Raw genomic sequence first — 22,719 nt, 5'->3', positions numbered from 1 at the left:
ATGGGGGAAGCAAGGAATGGCTATACCTGAAAATGCTTTGCAAGCAAGTTCACTTTAAAGAGATACCTTTGGGCAAATCTCATGAATAAGGAAGGGCAGGTTTTGTTACTTTTCTCTCTAGCTTTCCCCTACTACTAGCTCACTCCTGTGGTTCCTGGCTCTGTTTAGACCTGGAAACACTGGTGCCAGGGGGGACTACTTAAAAGGTGGAAGACAGAATGGGCTTCAGAAGAACAGGGAGGGCTGGGACGCTTGCTAAGGCAGACGGGTTGGAAGTTCGGGTTGGGAGGAACCTCTGGAAATCATCTAGTCCAAGAACCCTGCCAAGGCAGGGTCACCTAGAGCAGGTGACACAGGAAGTGTCCAGGTGGGTTTGGAATGTCTCCAGAGAGGGAGACTCCACGACCTTCACGGGCAGCCCAATGCTCTGCCATCCTCAACGTGAAAAAGTTCTTCCTCCTGTTGAGGTGAAACTCCTTGCGTCTTAGTTCACGGCCACTACTCCTCGTCCTGTCACTTCCCACCCAGTAATCAAAATCTACTGTTCCTGGAAGCATCCGCTCCGGAGGACAGCGGGTTACAGGGGCCGAACCACCGGCGGGCGGGGGCGGGCCCGGCAGGGAGGCGGGACTGCGCCGGGAGCAGCCAGCAGCGCTGAGGGCGGCTCGGGGAGGCGGGAGGAAGAGGCAGGGCGGGACGGCAGCGCCGGGGCCGGGAGACGCCGCCAATGGCGAGCGGGGACGCGGGTGCGAGAGCGGGACCTGACCGCGGGAGCCCGTCAGCGAGCAGGAAGGGCGGTGCCAGCCAATCGGAGGCCGCTGTGCTGAGGGGCGAGCCAATGGCGAGCTGCGCAGGGGGGGCGCCAGCCAATCAGGGCGCGGCCGGCGAACAAAAGGGGCCCTCCAAGGCGCTGGCCCCTCTCCCGAGCACAATTTCACATGACGCAACGGCTGCGGGAAGCGGTTCGCGAGCCGTGCCCGCCGCCGCCATTTTGTGAGCGCCGAGACTGAGCCGGCGGCGGCCGGAGGAGCGGCGGCACCGGCAGCGCAGCCAGCGGGAGTCGCGGCGCGGAGGATGCGGTAGAGGAGCCCAGCGGCGGCAGCGGCGGGGGGGCGGCATCGGCATCGCTCGGCGGCGGGGGATCGCGGGGAGGGGGCTGTCGGTCGGTGGGTCGGGTCCTGGTCCGAGCAGCATGTCGGCCCCGGAGAGCAGCGCTGGCAGCAGCGAGGCCCGGGAGGACGCGTGCCGCGACTACCAGTCATCGCTGGAGGACCTGACGTTCAACAGCAAGCCGCACATCAACATGCTGACCATCCTGGCCGAGGAGAACGTGCCCTTCGCCAAGGACATCGTCTCCCTGATCGAGGCGCAAATCGCCAAGGTTTTTATATTCCACCGACTACTACTCCTACCTATACTGCTGGGGGGACCGGCCGGGGCAGCGGGATAGGGCAGCCTGGGGAAGGCCACAGGCAGAGCGGGGAGAGGAGGACAGGGGGACACAGCGGAGCCGGGGGGAGGGGGGGCAGGCAAGAGGGCCCGAGGACCGGGAAATGGAGCGAGAGAGGGAGAAGCTCGGGCGGAGGCCGGCGATGGGGTGGGAATGGCGGGGCTGGGGCGGCGACGGGGGATCGGAAGGTAGTGCCGGGGAGGGTGCTGATAGTGAGGGGGAGAGTAGGGAGAGGATTTGGACAGAGCTGGAGGTTTCCGGAGGCTCGGATGGGTCCAGGAGGCAGGGGGTCGCCGTGGGGGAAGCAGGCGGAAGAGGGGACGCCTCTCCCAGCTGGGATTAGGGTGCACGGGGCGAGGCGGGGGGGAGGCTCCTTCTTTCATGACTGAACTTAAGGCTTCTGCTTCTACTGCCCCATCGCATAGGGAGCAGGGGACTCGAGGGAGGGGAGCAGCCCCCACACCACCCTGTTGGGAGTAGGGAAGGGTTGGGGACTCATCCCAGGAGAAGCTGTGAGAGGGGGAGCGCGGCTCGCAGTGCGAGCCCCGTGTAAATAGCAGGCACAACATGGCGGCCCGGCAGTGACTGGGCAGCTGCACCTCCGCGCCCTTGGAGCTGGGTTTTCCCCCTATATGGAGCCAGGATTCGGTGCCCGAATCTGGTGTCTTAACCTTTGGATCTAGGCAATTTGGACAGTAGGTGGTTGTTGCAATCATTATAAGAGGACCTGAGCCGGGAGATCTCATGGAGGGTTGGGTTTTTCTTGGGAGGTAGTTTAAAGGGAAATAAGGTTAAGTTTATAGAACGCAAATTGTCCGTTTCTGAAGGGCTAAATATAGGGACTTTTAAGTATCAGTTAAGGCCATTTTCCCATTGCGGTCCCTGTGAGAGATTAATTGGAAGGGTCGGGGGCACCCTTATCCTGTAGAAAAGTTTGTGGGTCATCTTCTCCGGATAGAGAAGTGTGTGTGGTGGTGGTGTTGGCGGGGGGTGTTGTTTTGCTCTTACCGATTAGAGAAAATTCTGGGGGCTTGGGATAATCTGTTTGGCTTTCAGGTGATCTGTGCCCCGAGTAACGCTAGTGTTGTGTGCATATTTGTTATATTTTGGCTAGAGAAGTTTATTGATTGAGGATGGAGAAGAAGAAATTGTCCCTGACTGTAGAAACTGCAGCAGCCTGTAGGATCCTAACATGGCGTCTGAAAGGCACATGATATAAAAAGGGAAAGAGGAGGCTCCCTCTGAGCCCAGCCCAGGCAGTTGCTGACATCAGTCAGCCACTACACATGGATGGGGGTTTACAGCACCTTTTTAATGAGCATCTTGTAAGAAAAGGGTTCTTCTTTCTATCCCCCATGGTGCCAGCCACCCCTCCCTCGTTGTTTCCCTTGCTCCCTCTGATCTCAGGTGTTAAAAGGCTTTTTTCCTTTGGCTTTAAATCGTGGTTTATAATGGTGAGAATTGTACTACCTAATGATGGGGGAGGGAAGGATCTCTTAGGTTACTTAATCTATCTTTCTATCAACGCAGGATGTCTTTTTAGTATGCCACAGACCTCTTCCATTCTAGTTTTAAATGCTGCCAGTGGCTGAGTTTTGCCATTCCTTGGGGAGGTGACCTCATAATCTAATAGCTCTCACCATTATATCTCCTAAAGGGCAGTGGATGTGTATAAAATGATTTGTGATGAATAACAATGCTGTCATTTTTTTTTTTTTTTCATTTCTGGGTGATTTAGAACCTGCCCTGAAGTGTGAGTTTTTTTTTTTTAAAGATGTCTTAAAACCTGTATCAATGGTTAGTTATGCCTAGTTATTGTTTGTGACTGTAGCTTATTCAAGGCAAGTTTTTAGTTGTTTCTGGGAAAGTGATCTCCTTTACTAAGCCACTTTTTAAAAAGTGTTGCCTGGAGACAGTTTGTTTAGTGTAAAACTTGAGTGGTCTGCTTTACAATTAAATAAATGGTTCTGAAATGTGTGACTGGTATTATAAAATTTGTAAATAAAAAGTGTGAAATATGTATTTGTCTTTTTATTTACCACTGTATAGTGCAGAATTTATTTCAAAGACCCATTTTGTATACAAAGTTTTTTTTTTTTTTTAAACAAATTTTTGCACAAGCTTGTGACTTGGGGTTCAATTGCCAGATATTAATTTAAACTTGAAATCTTCTAGGAAACTAATAAAAAAGAGCCACACATTTCCAACAATAGCTTTCCTATTTTACTTGAAGGAACAGTGGGAGTTTTGTAATGAAGTCTTTAATATTATGCTGATGAGTTCAGAGTTAGTGTTCTGCGTTGTGGTGATTATGCGGCGCCTCCCTGCCTTTTGATTAGTGTCCTGCGGGATCTTTCTTGTTAGAGGGTGTTGCATAGACCTCCTAAAAACAAAATGCTTTCCAGTCTGGGATTCCCTTTGGTGGCTATTGAAATACATGCTAGATACCTTGACATAATAAACATTTCCAGAAGAGAAGACTTAAATATTCCAACCATATTTAAGTCACAGTGCTTAGGGTGTTGATGCCTGAATAGCTTACATTTGAAGCAGGGGACACTGCTAAGCTTTTAATTCTGCGCCATAGTTTGAAGTAGGCTTCCTTAGTAGATTATGGTACTTCCGTGTATAAATTGTTTTTAACAGTCTGATGCAGGATGAAGGGGACAGTTAAATTTCTTTATAGTGCTTTTGCTACTAATCGTTCCCCGGCATCTCAGACTTGAAGCTTAGCTGAGTGCTATGAGCTACTCCCATACATGGGTGAAATGGAAGAGGATAAAATATCCTGTGAGTAGCCATCAGGCATAGGTACTTCTGAGAAAGCTCTTTGTGTCCCTGACACAGCTGACTAAAAGTCAGAAATGGTGCACTGTCATTTTTTTCATAAAGGGAGGCATTCAGAACTGGAGTAGTGTTTTTAATGTGCAATTGTGCAGACTACTTCAAAGAAGAAACCGGTATTCCACAGACATTTTAAATAGGTCCAGACCCACAGTCTTTGATTTCGGAGACTAGAGTGATGCCTTTTTTTCTAATACTTGAATTATTAGGTTGTTTACAGATCAGTATCATGTCACAGTGTAAGATTGGCTTTCAATGTGCTGCACTTAGTTTTACCTAAGTTAACTGATTTTTCTGTTGTTAATATGTATGAAATGCACCATCTGTCTCTTTTCTGCCTTTTTTTCAATCTGCTCAAAAGCAGTGCACCCCCTCTGTCCCCCAACTAACAAGGAGTTCTGCCCTCTTCAATAATAAGTTTCAGGTTATGGTAAATTATTACAACTTCAGGAGTGAGGAACACTGTGATTTGCCCATTTAAATATAGTTGAGTGGGTACCCTTCTGTGAACCACCTCAAAGGGAAGGAATTAAATCTAAAATAGTGCTGTTCTACACAATTGTCTGGATAATGGGGCTGCAGAGTAGGGGTGTTGTTAATTAACCTAGTAGCCTATCCTGTTTAAAATGAGCAGCATGTGAAACTGTTCTGGTTTTATCCTTACTGGATGGTGATTGGGACTTTGAGTATTACAAGTGAATGCTCTTCTAAGGGGGTCCTGGTCAACACACACAGCTTGTGTTGTGTTCCATGTTGTCCTCTTCAGCAAGTCTATGTACTTGCTGATGTTTTCTGGAACTTTGCTGTGCCTTCTGCTTTGTGAAAGCCACTGGTAGGCATTAAAATCATTTTATTGGTCCAATAGAGCTTTCTGTGCATTAGAAGTGGCTGTAGCAGTCCAGGGTCACCAGGCCTCTATTGCACAAACTTGCTTTGAGTTTTGAAAAAAGATCTAAAAAAACCCCAACCAAACAAAAACCAAGCCTCCTCTTGTAAGAAGGACGTGTCCAGAGTTTGAAGATTCCCTTCTGTGGAAATGGTGATTGCAGTTCCTGAGCTAGTCTGTGCACTTACCTGGTCGACGACATGATTGAGTTTTGCCTGGACTGGGAACTCTGTTCTGACTGCATCTTTGCATGCATTCTGGAACTCTGAACCATCACCGTCTGCAAATGCCGAGAGAATGGGACTCCTTGCTCCGTCCGTTTGGATTACAGTGAAATAGCTGCGACCTGTTCTGCGTGTAGTTTAAGAAACGACTGTGATACTCTGCGTATACTCTACAGCTACAGAAGTTCACTAATTTGGGCTATTTGCCAGAAGTCTAATTTGTGTTCTTTGAAATCCAGAAAAACACATCCAGGAGGTTTTAATTATAAACAATTTTTTAGAAGTTCCTTGAAGTGCTAACGATGGTTTCCTGCGTAGTTACTTTCTCAAGTGGAAGGTTACACTCGGTACAGTAGTGGCAATACTGTCTTGGGGGCTGCTTTTTTCCTCTATTTTTTTTTCCTTTTTCCAAAGCTTTGTTATGCAAACAAAATAACCTAAGGTGTTCCTTTTTTTTTTTTTTTTTTTTTTGGTGATAGACCCACTTCATTATACTTTGAACTGAGTGTCCCTTTTTCAGATTAAATTTTTGTATAAACAAAAAATCCCACCAAATCCCTTGGTGTTTATAGTGGCAACCAAAAAGAGAGGTGTGTATTTCTGGGATTGGTAATCCCTTTATTTAAAAAGGTTAAAGTATGTTTTTATTGTACTAAACTTCTCAGTTTCTTCTTATTACTCCAGGCTCCTGCGTCAGAGAAGCTTCCTGTTATGTACCTAATGGATTCCATTGTCAAGAATGTGGGAAGAGAGTATCTCACTGCATTTACTAAAAACCTAGTTGCAACATTTATTTGTGTATTTGAAAAGGTATATACATTTTCAGAAAAGTACTGTATTCTAAGCAAAACTTGTTCCTGGTAAAATAAATACGTGGTTTCAGGTTTGGGTTTTCTTGGGTGGTAAACTAAATTGATTGTTTTTTATAAATCTCAGTACTGTATACTATGAATGATTCTTTTTGCTGTCAAGCATGTAAATTACACGTTAGCTGAAAGATGCAAAGCATTACCTAATTTGGTTTATGAACATCTGTAATTTTCCTGTCCAGGCAAGATTTTACTAATGGTATTTTGGTTATCAATTGCTTACCTGGATGGTCTTTACAAAAAGTAATAATAATGTATAGACCAATTAGTTATGAATTGTTTATTTTTAAGATAGTTAATAGTCTTTCTGCCAGGAATAGACTGAGAATCAGTTTCTTGTGGATTTCTCAAAGCTTCTCTCTCCTGTAGTTAGATTTGTCTGATTTACATAATTCACATTGCACAGGATGAGTGCTTAAACTGAAGAGTGAGTAGTACTGACACCTGGTTCTCTCTTACTGGTCTGAAAAAAATGCTGGGGGTGTGTGAGGGGAAGGGTCTGAGAATACATGACTATGTTATACTATAAATAGGTGGTTTAACTTCATTTAACACTGAAAGCTGCTGCCATATGTTTTAATTTTGGCTCCTTATCTTTAAACCCAATGAAATAATTGTGCGTATTCCTCCGTGAAAAACTCAAAGTCCAGGTTTTGAAAGGCTGGACTTCAATGGGTTTAAGTTGGATCAGAAAACAAGGGTTAACTTCTGTGCTTTGCTGTATGTTACAAGAAAGTGGCATCTCATAGAAGTGAGATGGAGTTTTTGCATATTTATCTTCACATATCAGCAAGGATCTCAGATCCCAATATGCTTTATATATGGTTTTCAGATGTAAAGTGCATGATAAAGTAAGAAATAGATTGTTGTCATAACTGTAGAAGACATAAACTTCTTTGTGTAGAGTAGAGAGGTAGATTTGCTTCTTTTTTCAGTATTGAATTGTGAATGCTATTATCCTGAATTGCATTTAATGTTACAGCTGAGTAACACTCTGGATAATAACTAATCTTCAGAGTTTTATATGTTAACACACTATTAAGCTAACTAGAGCTATTTAATGTATACTAAATGAATGTGTAAAGTGGCAGTCATAGCTTAGTTGTTCATGCTGAAATATGCAAGTAGAATTCCAGCACAGATATTGTTAGAAATTTCGTTTTATCAGTAAATGGTCACTAAGGTATCGTTAGACACTTGATGAAGTCAGAAACGTCGTGTGCAGTCATTTCTGCACCTTTTTGCAGTGAACTTCATACTCATTGAAAATTGCGTAAAGACATACTTCAATTGCTAAGTATGAATTATTTTTATTGAAGTTCCTGCTCTTCCCTATAAGAATCTCCAAACTTTCCAGACTATTTTATGTCTTACTGTAACATCCTAAAAGTAAAACTTCAGCAAAAATTATCTACATAGGCAATACTTAATGATTGAATTGGGATTTTGACATTAAGACAGCTGCATGTATTTTGTCCTCTAATGTTTTTCATTTATTGAACTACTCAAATTATGAGATTAACTAAATTTTGCTTTACTGTAAATTTGTCAATTAGCTGTCATGACATAATCCAAATCTGGTTATTTGTTAAGAGAGAAAATGGGCCTCTGGTCCTACGAGTATTCTTCGTCTGTGACTTTTAGATGGGTCTAATTTTGCAGCTGAACTGAAATAATAATTAACTTCATTTTAGCTAATACTACCCTTCTATTGCAATTGTTAAAAAAAAAATCCTTCAGTGACTAAACAGCTGAGTAAAACACCTTTTCTCTTCAGAGTTTGTTTTTTCTTGATTTGTTTGTAATTGTCATACTCCATTCAGCACAAACACTTGAATAATATAATGTCTCAAAAGGCTGTTGCCTTTCAATATTTTTGTTACTGTATTTTTTTCCACAGAAATTGGGCCAGTAAAATGAGAATTTTGCTAATGGAAAAGTTGAAGGAAAATTCTCAGAGAATGGTAATACACAATAAAACCTTCAAATGGCCTTGAAACAACATTCCACATTTGAGCGTCTGTTACTGATCCCATTGGTAGAGATGTATGGTCTGCACCAGTTATAAATTCTGTGTAGCAAGTTCAATATGTTAAAATGGCAAACTGTTAATAGATGTAGGAAATGATTGAAATCTTAAGTTCTACAGAAAAGTTAAAGAAATTGTTCTATATTAACTTAACAAGCCATAGAATTGTTTTATTGTTTTAGGTGGATGAAAATACTAGGAAAAGTTTATTTAAATTACGCTCCACATGGGATGATATTTTTCCTTTGAAGAAACTATATGCACTTGATGTCAGAGTCAACTCATTAGATCCTGCCTGGCCAATTAAACCTCTACCCCCAAATGTGAATACTTCTAGCATCCATGTGAATCCTAAGTTTTTAAATAAATCGGTAAGTTTTTCTGCCTGCTGTAAGAACAGATGGTAATACGTGTGGTTTTCAATGTTTGTATGCTACTTTTTGACAATTTAGTATATTAAGGATTAAGTATCTGGCCTTTGTAGACAGGTAAGAGAAATTTATGAATTCAGAATATTTGAAGGGTTTATTTTCTGAATTTCAAAATGGTATTCTAGGTTTTGGAACATTGATGAATTTATGCACCTGTCACAGCAAGCAAATTGTAGTATGGCAAAAAATGCCAATTATAACTGCTATACAAACTAAGTTCCAGATGATGATATCACTGAAAGAAGATGGGTTTAGTTGATTTCATCAGGATTTTAAATTTAACTTCTTAAATTCTGTTTTTAGCCAGAGGAATCTACTGCACCTACCTCTGCTGTCACTTCTGGTGCCTCTACTCCTCCAGCTGTTCCTGAAATACAAAAGAATTTGACACAGGAGCAACTGATCAGACAGCAATTGCTTGCAAAGCAAAAGCAGTTGTTAGAACTTCAGCAAAAAAAACTAGAGCTGGAGCTGGAACAGACTAAAGCACAGTTGGTGAGTAGGATAGTTGATGAAACTGTCATAGTTGGGTCTCAGTTTCTTTTGGACGGTATTTGGCTGTACTGGTAAGTACAGCATATTGTTTTTTCCTCATATTAGGCAAGTGTAAGCTGTTTCGTGACTACTAGAGCAATGCAAGGTGATCAGGGGTTCCTGAACTGTTTTTGTTTCCTAAAACCCTTAAGAATTACACTTACAGGTAAAAAAAAAAAAAAGTGAAATTTTTCTGGTTTTGTTTTTAACTTCTCTTCAAAATGATGACTGTGGTCCTCATCTTTCACCTCTTCTTGTGTCTCACAGCAAGCCTGGATTTCTCAGATATATTTGCTCTTAAAAAACAAGGGAACCTGTTGTAAATAAAGTCAGTTTCCTCACTAGGTCAGGTTGGTTTTATGCTGTCATATAAAGATGGTGGTTAAGCTGTATTGTTTTACATTCTTAGTTGAAAGTCTTTCTATGTTGACAGTACCAAAATAAAGCATGTTTGAAGTGTAGAAGTCTGAAAATAGGATACTTGGCAGTTGAGTTGCCTAGAGCATATGGTTTATATAGAAAAGCTAATGCTGTAATTAGAACATGTGCCTAAGTTACGTATTTTGCAGTAATTGATTTTGTATTACTGATCTTGCATTGTATTTGAATTTGATCTTTTGTAACGATACCGCATTCTTTTAATGCTTTAATGTTTTCTCTTTGATTCGATCTCTTCACTCATGGCCAGTGACAGCACTCAAGGAAACGGCATGAAGCTAAGTTAGGGGAGGTTTAGGTTAGATATCAAGAAAAGGTTTTTCACCAAATGGTGCCTGAGCACTGGAAAAGGGTCCACAGGGAAACGGTCACAGCACCAAGCCTGAGTTTGAGAAGCGTTTGAACAACACTGAGGCACGTGGTGTGATTCTTGGGGTGTCCTTTGCAGGGCCAGGAGTTGGATTCTGATGAGTCCCTTTCAACTCAGCCTATTCTGTGACTCTGTGATTTAATGTATGATAATAACGATCCATTAATTAGTAGTTAATGGGTAATTTTCAGTTAAATGTCTGAATCTCATAACTTTCAAAACATTGCTATTGCAGTTTTGTATTTGAGGCAGAGTATGAGCGCCTCTGGGTAGGAGTTGTGGCATGCGTATTAATGCTGGATTTTTTCCAATTTCAGGCTGTATCTCTTAGTGTTCAGCAGGGATCATCTACTATAGCTTCAGTTCCAGCAGCTTCCAAACAACATATGTCTCCCACACCTCATATGACAGTTAAACCGCCTCATCAGACTGCTGTGCAATCTGAAAAAAACAAACCATCCCCAAGTCCTCCACTTCATGATATCAAAATAGTAAACAGGGATCCTCGACTTAATAGGATGGGTCAGCATTCTTCACATACTAAAGATCAATCTCATAGGAAAGAATTTTCACCGAATGTGACCAGCCAATCTGATACAAAGGCAAACAAAACAGCACAGGGTGAAAAGCAGAACTCTACAAAGTCAGAAAAATCAAAAGCAAGTGAAAAAACACAGAAGAAAGAACTTGACCAATCCAAAGCAAAATCTAAATCACCATCCCCTTTGAAAAATAAGCTGCCCGATACTAAAGATAGTAAAAGCCAGGAATGTGAAAGCACTAAAGTGTCTGACATTAGTAAGCGGGATCCAAGACTGAAAAGACATCTTCAAGATAAGTCAGAGGGCAAAGAAGAGGAGGTCAAAGAAAAGAGGAGAAGTACAGAGAAAAAGGAAAAAGAGGAGCATAAAATGGGTGAACACAGACCAGTGGGGAGCAGAAATAAAGTGATTAATGGTGCAGTTCAGAAACAAGACATGACTACAGAGGAGTCAGAAAAACAGGGTGGAAAACAGGGAAGATCAAGTAGTAGAAAACGGTCACGATCACGCTCTCCTAAGGCACGGTCACCATCTACTCATTCTCCGAAAAGAAGAGAGAGGAGATCACCTAAAAGACGACTTCGGAGTTTATCTCCTACTTCATCAACTCCTAAAATTGGCAAGATACGTCAGATAGGCCCTAAGCAGTCTCACGTTGAAGAAGGCACACAAGCAGCAAGAGATGAAAGAAGTTCTAATAAGAGAAACGTTAAACAAGAGGTGCGAGATCCAAGGAGAGTGAAAAAAGCCCAAGAGGAAAGACCGCAAGAAACAGCCACTCAGCATTCTGCAAAAGCTTCTCCAGATCCAAAGGAGAATGCGGAAAACTGGCAAGGATCCAAATCAGGCAAGAGGTGGAAATCTGGTTGGGAAGAAAATAAAAAGTAAGTTGCTATCTTTTAAACAACTACTGTGCAGAAGTCAATGGAAATTCTCCTATTGGCTTCAGTATAGTTGGCCTTGGGAGGCAGTGTTCAGATTGTTAAAATTAAAAAGTTTAACGTGTTTCTGCTGGTGAAATCTGGAAATTATGCATACTTAGATTCTGAGGCGATAGTGTTTTGCCATGATTAGTTCTAGTAGGAATGTAACAATTATGTTCTGAATAAAGACGTAATCAATATTTTGCATTCTTGCTTTCAGCTCCCAGCAGAATGATGAACACCAAGCACTTGTTAAATCCCCCCACCAAAGACACAGGGAAAACTGGCCTGCTGGTAAAGGAATTTTGTCACCCCGAGCACCAAAGCAGCAGCATCGTTTAAGTGTGGATGCCAATTTACAGATTCCCAAAGAATTGACATCTGCAAGCAAGAGAGAATTACTTAAGAAGGTATGTAGAAGTGTTCCAGGTATGGTTTTCTTTTCTTCTCTTTTTGGAAGTCTCAAACTTTGACTTTATGTTATAGGCCAACGACCGCTTAACATCTGGTGAAATAACACAAGATGAGTTCCTCGTGGTAGCTCATCAGATCCGACAGCTGTTCCAGTATCAGGAAGGAAAGCACAGATGTAATGTCTGGGATAGCCCTACAGAGGAGAAATGTGGTTTGAAAAAGAAACCTCTTTTATCAGATGCAGAATTAACATATTATGAACATAAAGCTAAACTAAAAAGGACACAAGTTCAGCATTCACTGTCAAGGCTTGATCTGTTGGATCCTGAAGATATTTTGGATTATCATGTACCTGATGCATTGCTTTCCGGAATAGAATGTGAGCAAGCAAAAGCCAAGCGTGGAGTACAGTTTGACAGGAAAGAACCATTTGCAGAACGATCAAGGAGACACTCTCCTGTAAGTGGCACTACGAGGCCTTTTGCTGATAACCTGTCACCACTTGAGAGTCGACGAAGACTTGAAGAACAGCGTGCTACTAAAGGAGCAAGAGGTTCCGATCCTTATGACAGCTGGGCAGAATCAGATGAATTTAGAGATGCTCTCAGGCAACAGGGGAAAGGCACAGCAGAGTTCCAGAAAATCGATGGAGATGCACTTTGCAGGTTTGATAATCGTGAAGAAAGACAGCTTCTTGGGCAAGCTGGTATGTGATTTTGCTTTATTTTATATTTGTTAAGCAATTGGCAACATTTTAGTGCATGGCTATCTGACTTGTTCTGGCTTATTTTAGGTGTTCGAGAGGAACCAAGATCACCGTTCAGTGAACGTTTCAAAAGAGCTAGGTATGAAGATCCAGAGAAAGCACCGTTTCCAGACAGTCCAGGATCTAGATTTGGAGGTATTGAAGCAAAGCAGAGGATAAGTGCACTAATGGAAGACAGACCTCTCTTTGATGGCTCACCTAGACCAGCTGCTGCAAGGGTTGGAGTAGATGGACAAGGAAGTCCTTTTGTTGATGGTCCTGCTGCTGGTTCAAGTTCCAGAATTGATGGGCCACCTGGACAGGCTGCTATGAGATTTGAGGGGCCTTTGGTGGGGGCAGGTGCATCTCAGTTTGATGGACCACTGGCAGGAGCAGGAGGAGCTGGAGCCCTAAGATTTGATGGGCCACCAGGGCAGCTGGCAGGGGCCCTGAGGTTTGAAGGACCCCCAGGACAGGTTGGTGGAGGAGGTCCTCTGAGGTTTGAGGGACCTCTTGGGCCTCTGCGGTTTGAGGGGCCTGCAGGGCAGCCTGTAGGTGGTCCTAGATTTGAAGGATCTGGAGTTGGTCTCAGGTTTGAGGGTCCACGTGGTCAGCCTTCAGGTGGTCTCAGGTTTGAGGGACCTCATGGTCAACCTATGGGGCCTCGGGGTCAGCCAGGGGGTGGTCTCAGGTTTGAGGGACCCCATGGTCAGCCCTTGGGGCCTCATGGTCAACCAGGGGGTGGCCTCAGGTTTGATGGGCCACATTTACAGCCATTGGGGCCCCATGGACAACCTGGAGGTGGCCTCAGATTTGAAGGTCCACATGGTCAGCCTATGGGGCCACATGGACCATCAGGTGGTGGGCTCAGATTTGAGGGGCCACATGGGCCGTCGGGTGGTGGGCTGAGATTGGAAGGACCACATGGTCAGCCAGGTCTAGGTCCTAGGTTGATTGATGGACCGGTGCACCAGGGAGCTGGTGGACTTAGATTTGATGGTCCTTTGGGTCGGGCCGGTCCGAGATTTGATGGCTGTCATGCAGCTGGATTTGATGGTCAACCTGGACAGCTGTCTCTCCTGCAAAGATTTGATGGAATTCATGGACAGCCTGGTCCAAGACTGGGACCTGGTCAACAGGCACAAGCAAGATTTGAAACAGCCATACCTCAAAGATTTGATGGACCTCACCAGCCAGCCTCTAGATTTGACTTGCCCCTTGGCCTTCAAGGTGCACGTTTTGAAAATGTAGCTAACCATCCTGCCTCAAGACTAGAAATGTCACCATATGGACAAGGTGGTCATTTTGTTGAACATCCTGGCCAGGGCTACAATGGACCAACTCATGGAATGCAGTTCCAGAGACCTGATATATTTGATGGTTCGCCTGGACCAAATTTCAATGGGCCAGCTGGCCCAGGAGCACAGAACTTCCCACTGAGAGCAGCTGGACATTACTTTGATGAAAAAGGTCTTCAGGGTCCTCAATATGGAAATTTCAATAATATGCCAATGGGAAGTAATCAGGTAAGAATTGATTGCATTAAATAGTTTGCTTGCAGAAGTATTTTTGTGTAGACAATTAGCAGTTTTTCTTCCTCCGAAAATGGATTGTTTTTCTGAAGAGCTGGCAGGCTGGAGCCAGTTTCAAGGTAAAAAAGTTATTAGATGATTTAAGAAGGATGTGCATTACTATGTTTTAAGAATATTTTTTAAGAACTAAACTAATGGATGTTTGCAATCACTTCATAGTTGAGAATATGATAGTGAAATTAAATTTTTTTACATGAAAACAAAACCAGGTAATTGGAAGCCTTTGTTGTTTCCATTAGACTTCAGTAAAAGTGAATTCTATATAAAGCATGAAAGATAATGTTAGTGAATATACATGATTAATTTTTCTAAGAGGTGTGAAATCAGAATGAATCTGTTGTCTTTTTGCAGCTGTTAGCACTGTTGACAAACCAGTTTTAAATAAATACCTGTAGCTTGGGGGAATTGAGAGAGAGAAAGCCATTGTTGAACGTTTTTGTTCAACTTCATTGTTGTCTTTTAAAATTATCTCAGCACCAGCTTGCTTCATCAGTTCAGTTGTCTTTGCTGTTGCCTGTTGGAAGTGCTCTCTTCAAAAGGGGAAAGTGATACTTCACATTGGTGAACATGATGTAATTTCCTTCAGTAGAATAGATGTATTAAAGAGCATTTTTTCATTTGGGGGATTAAAAATTGAACATGAAGAGTTAATTGATTGTACAAAAGCAGATAATGTCCTGCAGACCTATAATGAGATAAAATTCTAAACAGTTCATAAAAGAAGAAAGCAGACGATTAGGAAAAAAAACCCAAACATTTTTATTACAAGTGTGTTATAAAAACTTTTTCTATCTCAAGTGTACTGTAGTTCATGTGCTGAAAAATCTTGCTTTCAAGATGTCATTAGTGCATGCTGGTTCAGTTCTTAGATGAGAATTAATCATGGCATTTGTTATTAGACATTTACTAGTTCCTTGAATTTCTTTAAGTTTTGGTGAAAAGGAGCAATTTAAAAGGAAGTGCTGTTTTTTGAAAATGTGACCAAAGGCTCAGTAAGTAGAAGAAAGGGGGTGTGGGGGGGGTTTGCAATGTTAGGCAAAATGAGGATGTATTCTGAAATTTTCCTAGTGGAAAATGAAAATGTGGGAAATATTATGTAGTAGTTTGTGGACCTATCAATACCAAACTGACATGGTTCACTCCTGAAGGAGTTTAATATATGTAAAATTACTGAGAAACATCTAGAAGTTAATAATAACATAAAAAAAGTAAGTTTATAACTGCATTATTATACAAATACTTACATGTTTACTTCCACAGGTTTCTCTCATGTCTGCTCAACCAGGACCTTATGGCCAAGGTCAGCAGTATTTGCCAAATCCTGGAAGTTTTGTCCAGAACCCTGCAGGTGTGTTACAATATAATTCCTTATATTTCTTTTGGATTGTTCTGTTTGGGGGTGTCTTGGTGTACTAGGTCTCTGTGGGCTAGGGAAAGCCTCCTCTTGGTGGCCATAGGTGTGGTTTCTGTAGCACTTTCATCTCTTAGGGAAGGCTTTTGTTAGTTTTCATTAACCATGTGGTTTTGGTATATAGTTCTGCTGAAAAAAAAAACCCCACATTTTTGGTCTGTTTTTCTGGAAGGCGCCAGTCTGTAGGTCTGGGTGCATTTGCCAGAGTGTGCAAACATTACCAGTGTATGTGTGGCTAGTAATGAAAAGTTTCTAAAACGTCATAAATGGTTAAACTATGTGATGAAGTAGATTGATTTTTGTGAAATATTTAAGCATAAAATGAGGACAGTACTGCATTTTAATAAGCACTGTCCAGTAGATATCTGTGTATGGGTAACCAGCTTAGACAGCACTTCAGAACAGATTATGAAGGAAGCTGTTGCAAGGCAAAAAATTAGCCAAATGCTAGACATAAAGGAGAGGGAGTTGATAAACAATTAAAAAAAAAACAACAAAAAAACTACGTAAGAAATTAGAGGCAACAGAAAAATTGTGTTGTGAAATACACTGATGAAAGTGAAGTCAATTTCTGATGCTAGCCTTTTGCCTCCTTGAATGTTGATGTTTTTCCCCAGGAGCCCTTCCACATTCGTATCCTGATAACCATCTGGGACAGCTTGATGTCAACGAATTGTTTGCTAAACTGCTGAAAACAGGGATCCTCAAATTATCAAAGACTGATTCCACTTCAGCACGTATGTAGATTCATTATGGTCTAACTATTCAGTTTACCCAGTTCAAGTGTAAATCTAAGTATATGAACTATTGTGAACTCCTGCGGGTTTTTTTAAGCAGAACTATTTTTTGGGAAGGAATTTAATACATGTGATGGAGTAAATGTGTAGTATCTTATTTAATTTGTATACTTCAGCTATACAGACCAGTCAGTTCTGTCTTTGGTGCTGTGCCTTAGTAACTTGTTCTTGATTATAATCAGGTTCTTTTCAGCTTCTGTGTCTCTGAGGACTGAAGTTCAGTGCCAAAGACTGAGGTGAAATACTGTTTTCCTAAATTGAAACTCTGACTTGGTTTCTTCTATGCTTTTTTAAAATAACGATAGAACATGACTGACTTAGCTGTTGCACACCTGTGCTTTAACATAGTCTGGTTGTATATATTAGTATTTGGATAAAAGTAACTTTCCAGAGCACATAATTTTTTTCTGATGATGTACAGAAGTTTTGATAAAATAATATCTTTATGCTTTCTAGAAGCAAATGAAACATCAGCCCAACCAACCGCTGAAGAAGAAGATGATGATCAGAATGAAGATCAAAATGTTCCAGACCTCACTAACTTCATAGTTGAAGAACTTAGACAGTGCGTATAGTAGAATCAGTTAACACTGAGAATAACAACATGGCAGCATCTAGATAGTTTATCCAAGACAGTTGAAAGCTTTTAAAAGATAATCTGCTACTTTGTGATTAAGCGGACCTGCATTGTTAAATGTCAGCCTTGTAGAATTTAAAAAAAGGAAAAAGAGGGAAAATTAACACAGGAAAATGTACCTTTACACAAAAGTGCATGTTGGTACTTCAGGTTATATGTATTGAAGCCCATATCTTGGGCTGCATCTAAAGATGTGTGACAAGGAGGTCAGGGGGGAGGGGATTCTCATCTTCTGCTCTGCTCTGGTGAGAGCCCACACGGAGTGCTGCATCCAGCTCTGGGGTCCCCAGATAAGGACATGGACCTGTTGGGAGCGAGCCCAGAGGAGGGCCACCAAGATGATAAGAGGGCTGGAGCACCTCTGCTATGAAGACAGGCTTGAGAGAGTTGGGGTTGTTCAGCCTGGAGAAAAGAAGGCTCTGGGAAGACCTTATTACAGCCTTCCAGTACCTAAGGGGGCTACAAGAAAAGCTGGAGACAGGACTTTTCAAAAGGGCATGTAGTGATAGGACAAGGGGGAATGGCCTTAAGCTGAAGGAGAACAGATTTACCGTAGATATTAGGAAGAAGTTCTTTACTGAGAGGGTGGTGAGGTCCTGGAATAGGTTGCCCAGAGAAGCAGTGGCTGCTGCATCCCTGGAAGCGTTTAAGGCCATGTTTATTGGGGCCCTGAGCAGTCTTGTCTAGTAGAAGGTGTGCATGCCTATGGCAGGGAGAGCTTGGAATTAGATGATCTTTAAGGTCTTCCAACTCAAAGCATTCTATAATTCTAATTTTACCACTTCTGTGGTAGCTTGTAAAGCTGAACTAAATGCAGGTGTTACTATTTATGCATCTTTAGCTTAGAAAAGCTAGTAGGCATGAAAACACACGTTTTTAGTGTTTTCAAGATTAACTCTTGAATCGTTAATAAGAACCCATTGGTTATTTTTGAATGTTTAAGTTGATGGTGCTATGAAATTCAGGAAGAATGTAGTCATACTGTGTACTTTAACCTTGCGGCAGATTCATGCTTTCCCCTTACTTTTGTAGACAAATGAAGCAACTTACTGAGAAACTTCTTACCGCGCTCTTTTTAAATAAATGTTAAGACCCTTTCTTATCTCTTTTTTTGTAGGCGTTATGATAGTGTTATAAATCGACTGTACACTGGAATCCAATGTTACTCATGCGGAATGAGATTCACTACTTCACAGACAGATGTTTATGCAGATCATTTGGATTGGCATTATCGCCAGAATAGGACAGAAAAAGATGTTAGCAGAAAAATTACACACCGGAGATGGTACTACAGTTTAACAGTAAGTCATGCAGTATTCCTGTTGATAAATTACAGGCTGTAATGTTTTACTTTGTGTAAAAAAAAACATTTTACCGTGGTGTAGAGTTGCAGCTGAAATTTACATCATCACAGGAGTTGGCCTGTGGTGAACAGTCATGTCTTAGATACTTCAAGTAGTCCGCAAATGCCTGTCAGAATACAGAAGGCAATTGTATGATGCACAATGAACAGTTTGAGGCTATTTGTTGCATTGTTTTCATTCCACTGAGAATGGAATGGAATTTAAAGGATAGTGGATTTTTTGGAAAAAGCTTTTTTGAAGTGTAGCATTGTCAGAAAGTGTGCACTGTGCTAATGCTGCATGTTTAGGAGCATTGCAGTTTTAACGAAGTAAGATTGATTAAATCTGATACTTTGAGATGTCTGAGTGTGAATAAAAACTTCTTCCTTAGGACTGGATTGAGTTTGAAGAAATAGCAGATCTAGAGGAACGTGCTAAAAGCCAGTTCTTTGAAAAAGCTCATGAAGAGGTTGTGTTGAAGACACAAGAAGCTGCAAAAGAGAAGGAGTTTCAGAGTGTTCCAGCTGGACCAGCTGGAGCAGTTGAGGTAAGTTTCAGCTTGCCTTTATCAGTTCTGATACCAAGAGTCATCTGGTGCTTCAAAGGCGTGTACTGGATTCTTCTTACTGTATGTAGATTGAAATCTTGTTCTTGGGCTTTTGTGCAGCCACTCCACAGGTCATGTATTTGTGTATGTAATGGTTGCTTCCGAGGGCAGATAGTACTATAAATCACCTGTAGGTAAAAAAAAAATTACACCAATGGCATTCTGTGGTTTTGGCAAAACTGGAACAGGTAAAGTGTGTTAATTTGCTGAGTGTTTCCACAGTAAGAATAAGTAGAGCAAGTGATTTTTCCTTTGATGGTCCTTCATCATTCAAGTAATTACTGGGTTAATGGGGTTTTGATACTTTCACACAGAAATTTCTTCTTTGGTAGAAGACGGGCATTAGGAGAAAGAAATACCACAATATTAAAGTAACCAGTAAGCTTTTTGGCTCTGTTTTGGTAGATGAATTGGTGTACTAATCAAATACAAATGCTGTTAAAATTACAATTCAGTTTTACTTGCTGAGTCTCTAAGAAACTAGCTATCATGTCATGAAGGCTTTTGTTTTAATTTTAAAAGGTACGCTTTGTGCTTTGTTCTCCAAGTTGATTATTTTTCACAGACAGAAGTACTAAAAATGTTAGTACTTCATCTAAAAGTTCTGCCTTTTTTGACTTGAGTTGCAGGTTAAGGGGAAGAGAGAAGATAATGCCGTAGATAAAATTAATTAAATCTCTGTAGTGGATTGTCTTACATGACAGTAACACAGCATTAGATTGTTAGAAAGTGCTTTGCAGACTTCCTAGCTAAAAAGGCAAAGCTTACCTTTCTCAAGTGACAAGAGTATTCAGGACCAGATGGTAATCGTTGCTCTGTCTGCAGACCATACTCAATTTTTAATTAAGGTTTTCTAAAATGATTTTTAAAGTGTGGAGAGAAGATTATGTTCTAATCTTAATGTATTTATCTTAATTAAAAAGAGCCTTATTTGACTCTTACTAGGTTCTTGAAATTCATGTGTTCAGTAAATTGCAATAATAACCTCATTTATCTCTGCTACTCCAATGATTTTTCAGAGCTGTGAAATTTGCCAAGAACAATTTGAACAATATTGGGATGAGGAAGAGGAAGAGTGGCACCTGAAGAATGCTATCAGAGTAGATGAAAAGGTAATATGATCTTATTTACATCTGATACTAATTTATAGTAAAAAATCCAAAGAAATACAGATAAAAAAGGAGGTCAAGTGCTCTTTTTCTTCTGAAGGATTCCCATTGTAGTTTTCCTGGTTTCAAAGTACATAGATATCTCAGCCTTTGGAAGTGCCTGAAGTCCTGGTATGGACTCAGTAGTCCTGGTGTTGTTGGTATGGGCTCATTAGCCTTCCCTTACCCTGCAGAGCTAAAGGAAAAATGGATATCTTTATGTGTGGTTATAGGTATTGGTTCAGTTATTTCTGTATGCAGCTGTACACAAATAATTTCCAATACTCACCAGGCTCCTCTAATTCACAGTGTTTACCAGGCTTCTGTATGATAACTTTTCCTAAATAAGCATCACAAAATCTTTTCCCAGGTGTTTTTAACATCATACTTGGCCTGCTCAGACCACAGTTTTTCTAGATGAATTGTGTGTTAATGTGTAATTGACATATTCTGTTCATTACCAGCGATATTGCTATAATTTATTTTTATGTATTTAAAGAGATAATAAATTTTTTTCAGATTTACCATCCATCTTGTTACGAAGATTATCAAAATGTAAGTGAATCCTTCTTCATACTTTCTGAAGCATTTTGTTTTCACTTTGCTTGAATCTCTGCCTTTGCAGGGAGCAGATGTGTTCAGTATACTGCCCATTTCTCATGCCTAAGACTTGGAGGCCTTGGGTGTGGCAAGTTTATAATACAGAATTAGCTAAGATGCATTTCTGGTTGTGAGGTATCATGACAGCTTGTGTGCCATAAAGCAAAGCCATGGTTTGATTAATTTATTGTTGAGTAACATGCGTAGTCTTAGGAATTTGTAAAAATCAAGTAGCTGGGTATTGGGGTGTGTGATATTTTCAGTGCTTTGGGAGTTAGAGTTGCCTTGAGGGCACATAGAAGGGAACAGTTCATGGTAATGTGTTAAGCATTTCATTGCTTCTTGGTGGTAACTTTTCAAAGGAATTGGAAAAAAAGCAATGCTATTCAAAAAATAAATTTGTTTTCTTAGGAACTCAGTAAAGCAGAAATTCGGCTTTTGAGTGCCTGTCCATCAACCTGTTTGCATTTTGAAAAACGGCAAAAGGGATAAAAAGCTAAAAATTGTCATTTTAATGTGCTAATGCTACGTTGACTTTAACTTTGCAGACATCATCATTTGACTGCACACCATCTCCCAGCAAGACTCCTTCAGAAAATCCACTAAATATAATGTTGGACATTGTTAAACAAGAAACAGAAGAGTCCTCTGACTCACCTAAAATCAAAGAAGAACCTGATGACACCCCTCCTGCCTGTGCAGAAGAGAGCACACCTGCATCTACAGATATAAAAACAGAACCTGAGGAATCTGTTTAAATAAACTGAGGTATGAATTTTTTTTTTTTTACAGAAGAGCTGCTGTGTTAATTCTGGAAGGCAAATACTTTTTATATGAATAAAAATGTCCAACTGAGGCAGGGCCTCAACTACTGTTTGGTTAATAAATACATTTTTGTATTTGAAATTTCTTACTGCCTGCACAGTTTCAGGTGTCATTGTGTGAAAGTTCTGTAGATGCGTGAAAATTTAATGGTATATGTAAAAATGTAAAATTTTCATTTGTTGAAATGTAAATTATAAATAAAAGATATTTTTGCTATATATGGAGTGTAATGTTTATGCACACCATCAAATGAAGCGTGTGTTTCTGTACTTTTTTCAGTTTAAAATTAATTAAAATGAATTTTTGCCTAATATTCAGAAAAATGAAAGCAAGTCTCTTCCTTCAGTTATCTGATAGGTGGGTTATCAAGGGAAGGAGCTTCTCAGACAGACAAGCCTGGATTTCTTGTCTTTTTAAACTTGTTTGAACAAACTTACATATCCAGATGTTTCAAAAAACAATTACAACAACATCAAAATAATAATAATAAAAAAAAAGTCACAAGAAGACAGTTCTGGGTATAAAGGGAAAATTTAACAAACCAACTGGAGTGCTTGATTGTGGTGAACACAAGTGCCAACAAAAAAAATTAACAAACCAGGATGCCTGGTAGTTAAGACATTTTTAATGATTTTTGGTTTTTCCATTAGTCAAACACATAAATTTAAGAAAGCTGAACACTTTTCTTTACGTTACAGGAGGGAATGAATGTAAGAATGCTCATTTGAAACATGGTTAACATTTTCTTTTTTGTTGCTTATTATGACTGAACTTAGATGGTAAACCAGATATCCTGAGATGTTAATATTTCTTAAATGTTATAAATAAAATTAAGCATAGATTTGAGTGTGAGTCTCTTTCTTTCAGTAATGGATCTGTTTGGCTGGTACATTTGTGGGATTGGAAATAATCATAGTTGTGTGTTTTAGGACAGTATACATGTTTCATTCACTCCGCTAGGCATAGTGTGCATATTTTTAAAGCTGCTGGGAGCAAGGCAGAAGTACTAAGAGATCAATGTCCCAAGTCCTAGTGTGTTAACTCTTGCAGTAGGGATACT

At 40.8% G+C, this 22,719-nt stretch overlaps 1 protein-coding gene across 2 annotated transcripts; it reads left to right on the top strand.

Annotated features, from left to right (window-relative positions):
• The first annotated feature begins 1,144 nt into the window (after positions 1-1,144).
• PCF11 (PCF11 cleavage and polyadenylation factor subunit) lies at positions 1,145-22,500 on the top strand. 2 transcript variants are annotated; one of them, XM_050332267.1, is made up of 17 exons: positions 1,145-1,381; positions 6,089-6,214; positions 8,485-8,673; positions 9,037-9,228; positions 10,393-11,501; positions 11,761-11,950; positions 12,027-12,660; positions 12,748-13,353; positions 13,435-14,225; positions 15,552-15,639; positions 16,320-16,439; positions 16,956-17,064; positions 18,254-18,437; positions 18,871-19,026; positions 20,106-20,198; positions 20,754-20,789; positions 21,383-22,500. In XM_050332267.1, the coding sequence occupies exons 1-17, from the start codon at positions 1,193-1,195 to the stop codon at positions 21,590-21,592; spliced, it is 5,022 nt and encodes a 1,673-aa protein (XP_050188224.1). In that variant the 5' UTR covers positions 1,145-1,192; the 3' UTR covers positions 21,593-22,500. The 2 variants fall into 2 exon arrangements, with proteins under 2 accessions (XP_050188224.1, XP_050188223.1); XM_050332266.1 differs by having other exon boundaries at positions 12,748-14,225.
• Positions 22,501-22,719: the final 219 nt, after the last annotated feature.

The sequence above is a fragment of the Myiozetetes cayanensis genome, unplaced genomic scaffold (assembly GCF_022539395.1).
Source record: "Myiozetetes cayanensis isolate MyiCay16 unplaced genomic scaffold, myiCay2020 scf5-8, whole genome shotgun sequence".
In the NCBI taxonomy this organism is placed as follows: Eukaryota; Metazoa; Chordata; class Aves; order Passeriformes; family Tyrannidae; genus Myiozetetes; species Myiozetetes cayanensis.
This window is presented reverse-complemented; position numbering and strand designations above follow the sequence as displayed.

Excerpts from the sequence above, each read along its gene's own strand:
- PCF11 (XM_050332266.1), top strand. The coding sequence starts at position 1,193 with ATGTCGGCCCCGGAGAGCAGCGCTGGCAGCAGCGAGGCCCGGGAGGAC. Across the intron at positions 11,502-11,760 it reads GGTTGGGAAGAAAATAAAAA|CTCCCAGCAGAATGATGAAC; the intron begins GTAAGTTGCTAT and ends TCTTGCTTTCAG. Across the intron at positions 12,661-12,747 it reads ACAGCTTCTTGGGCAAGCTG|GTGTTCGAGAGGAACCAAGA; the intron begins GTATGTGATTTT and ends GGCTTATTTTAG.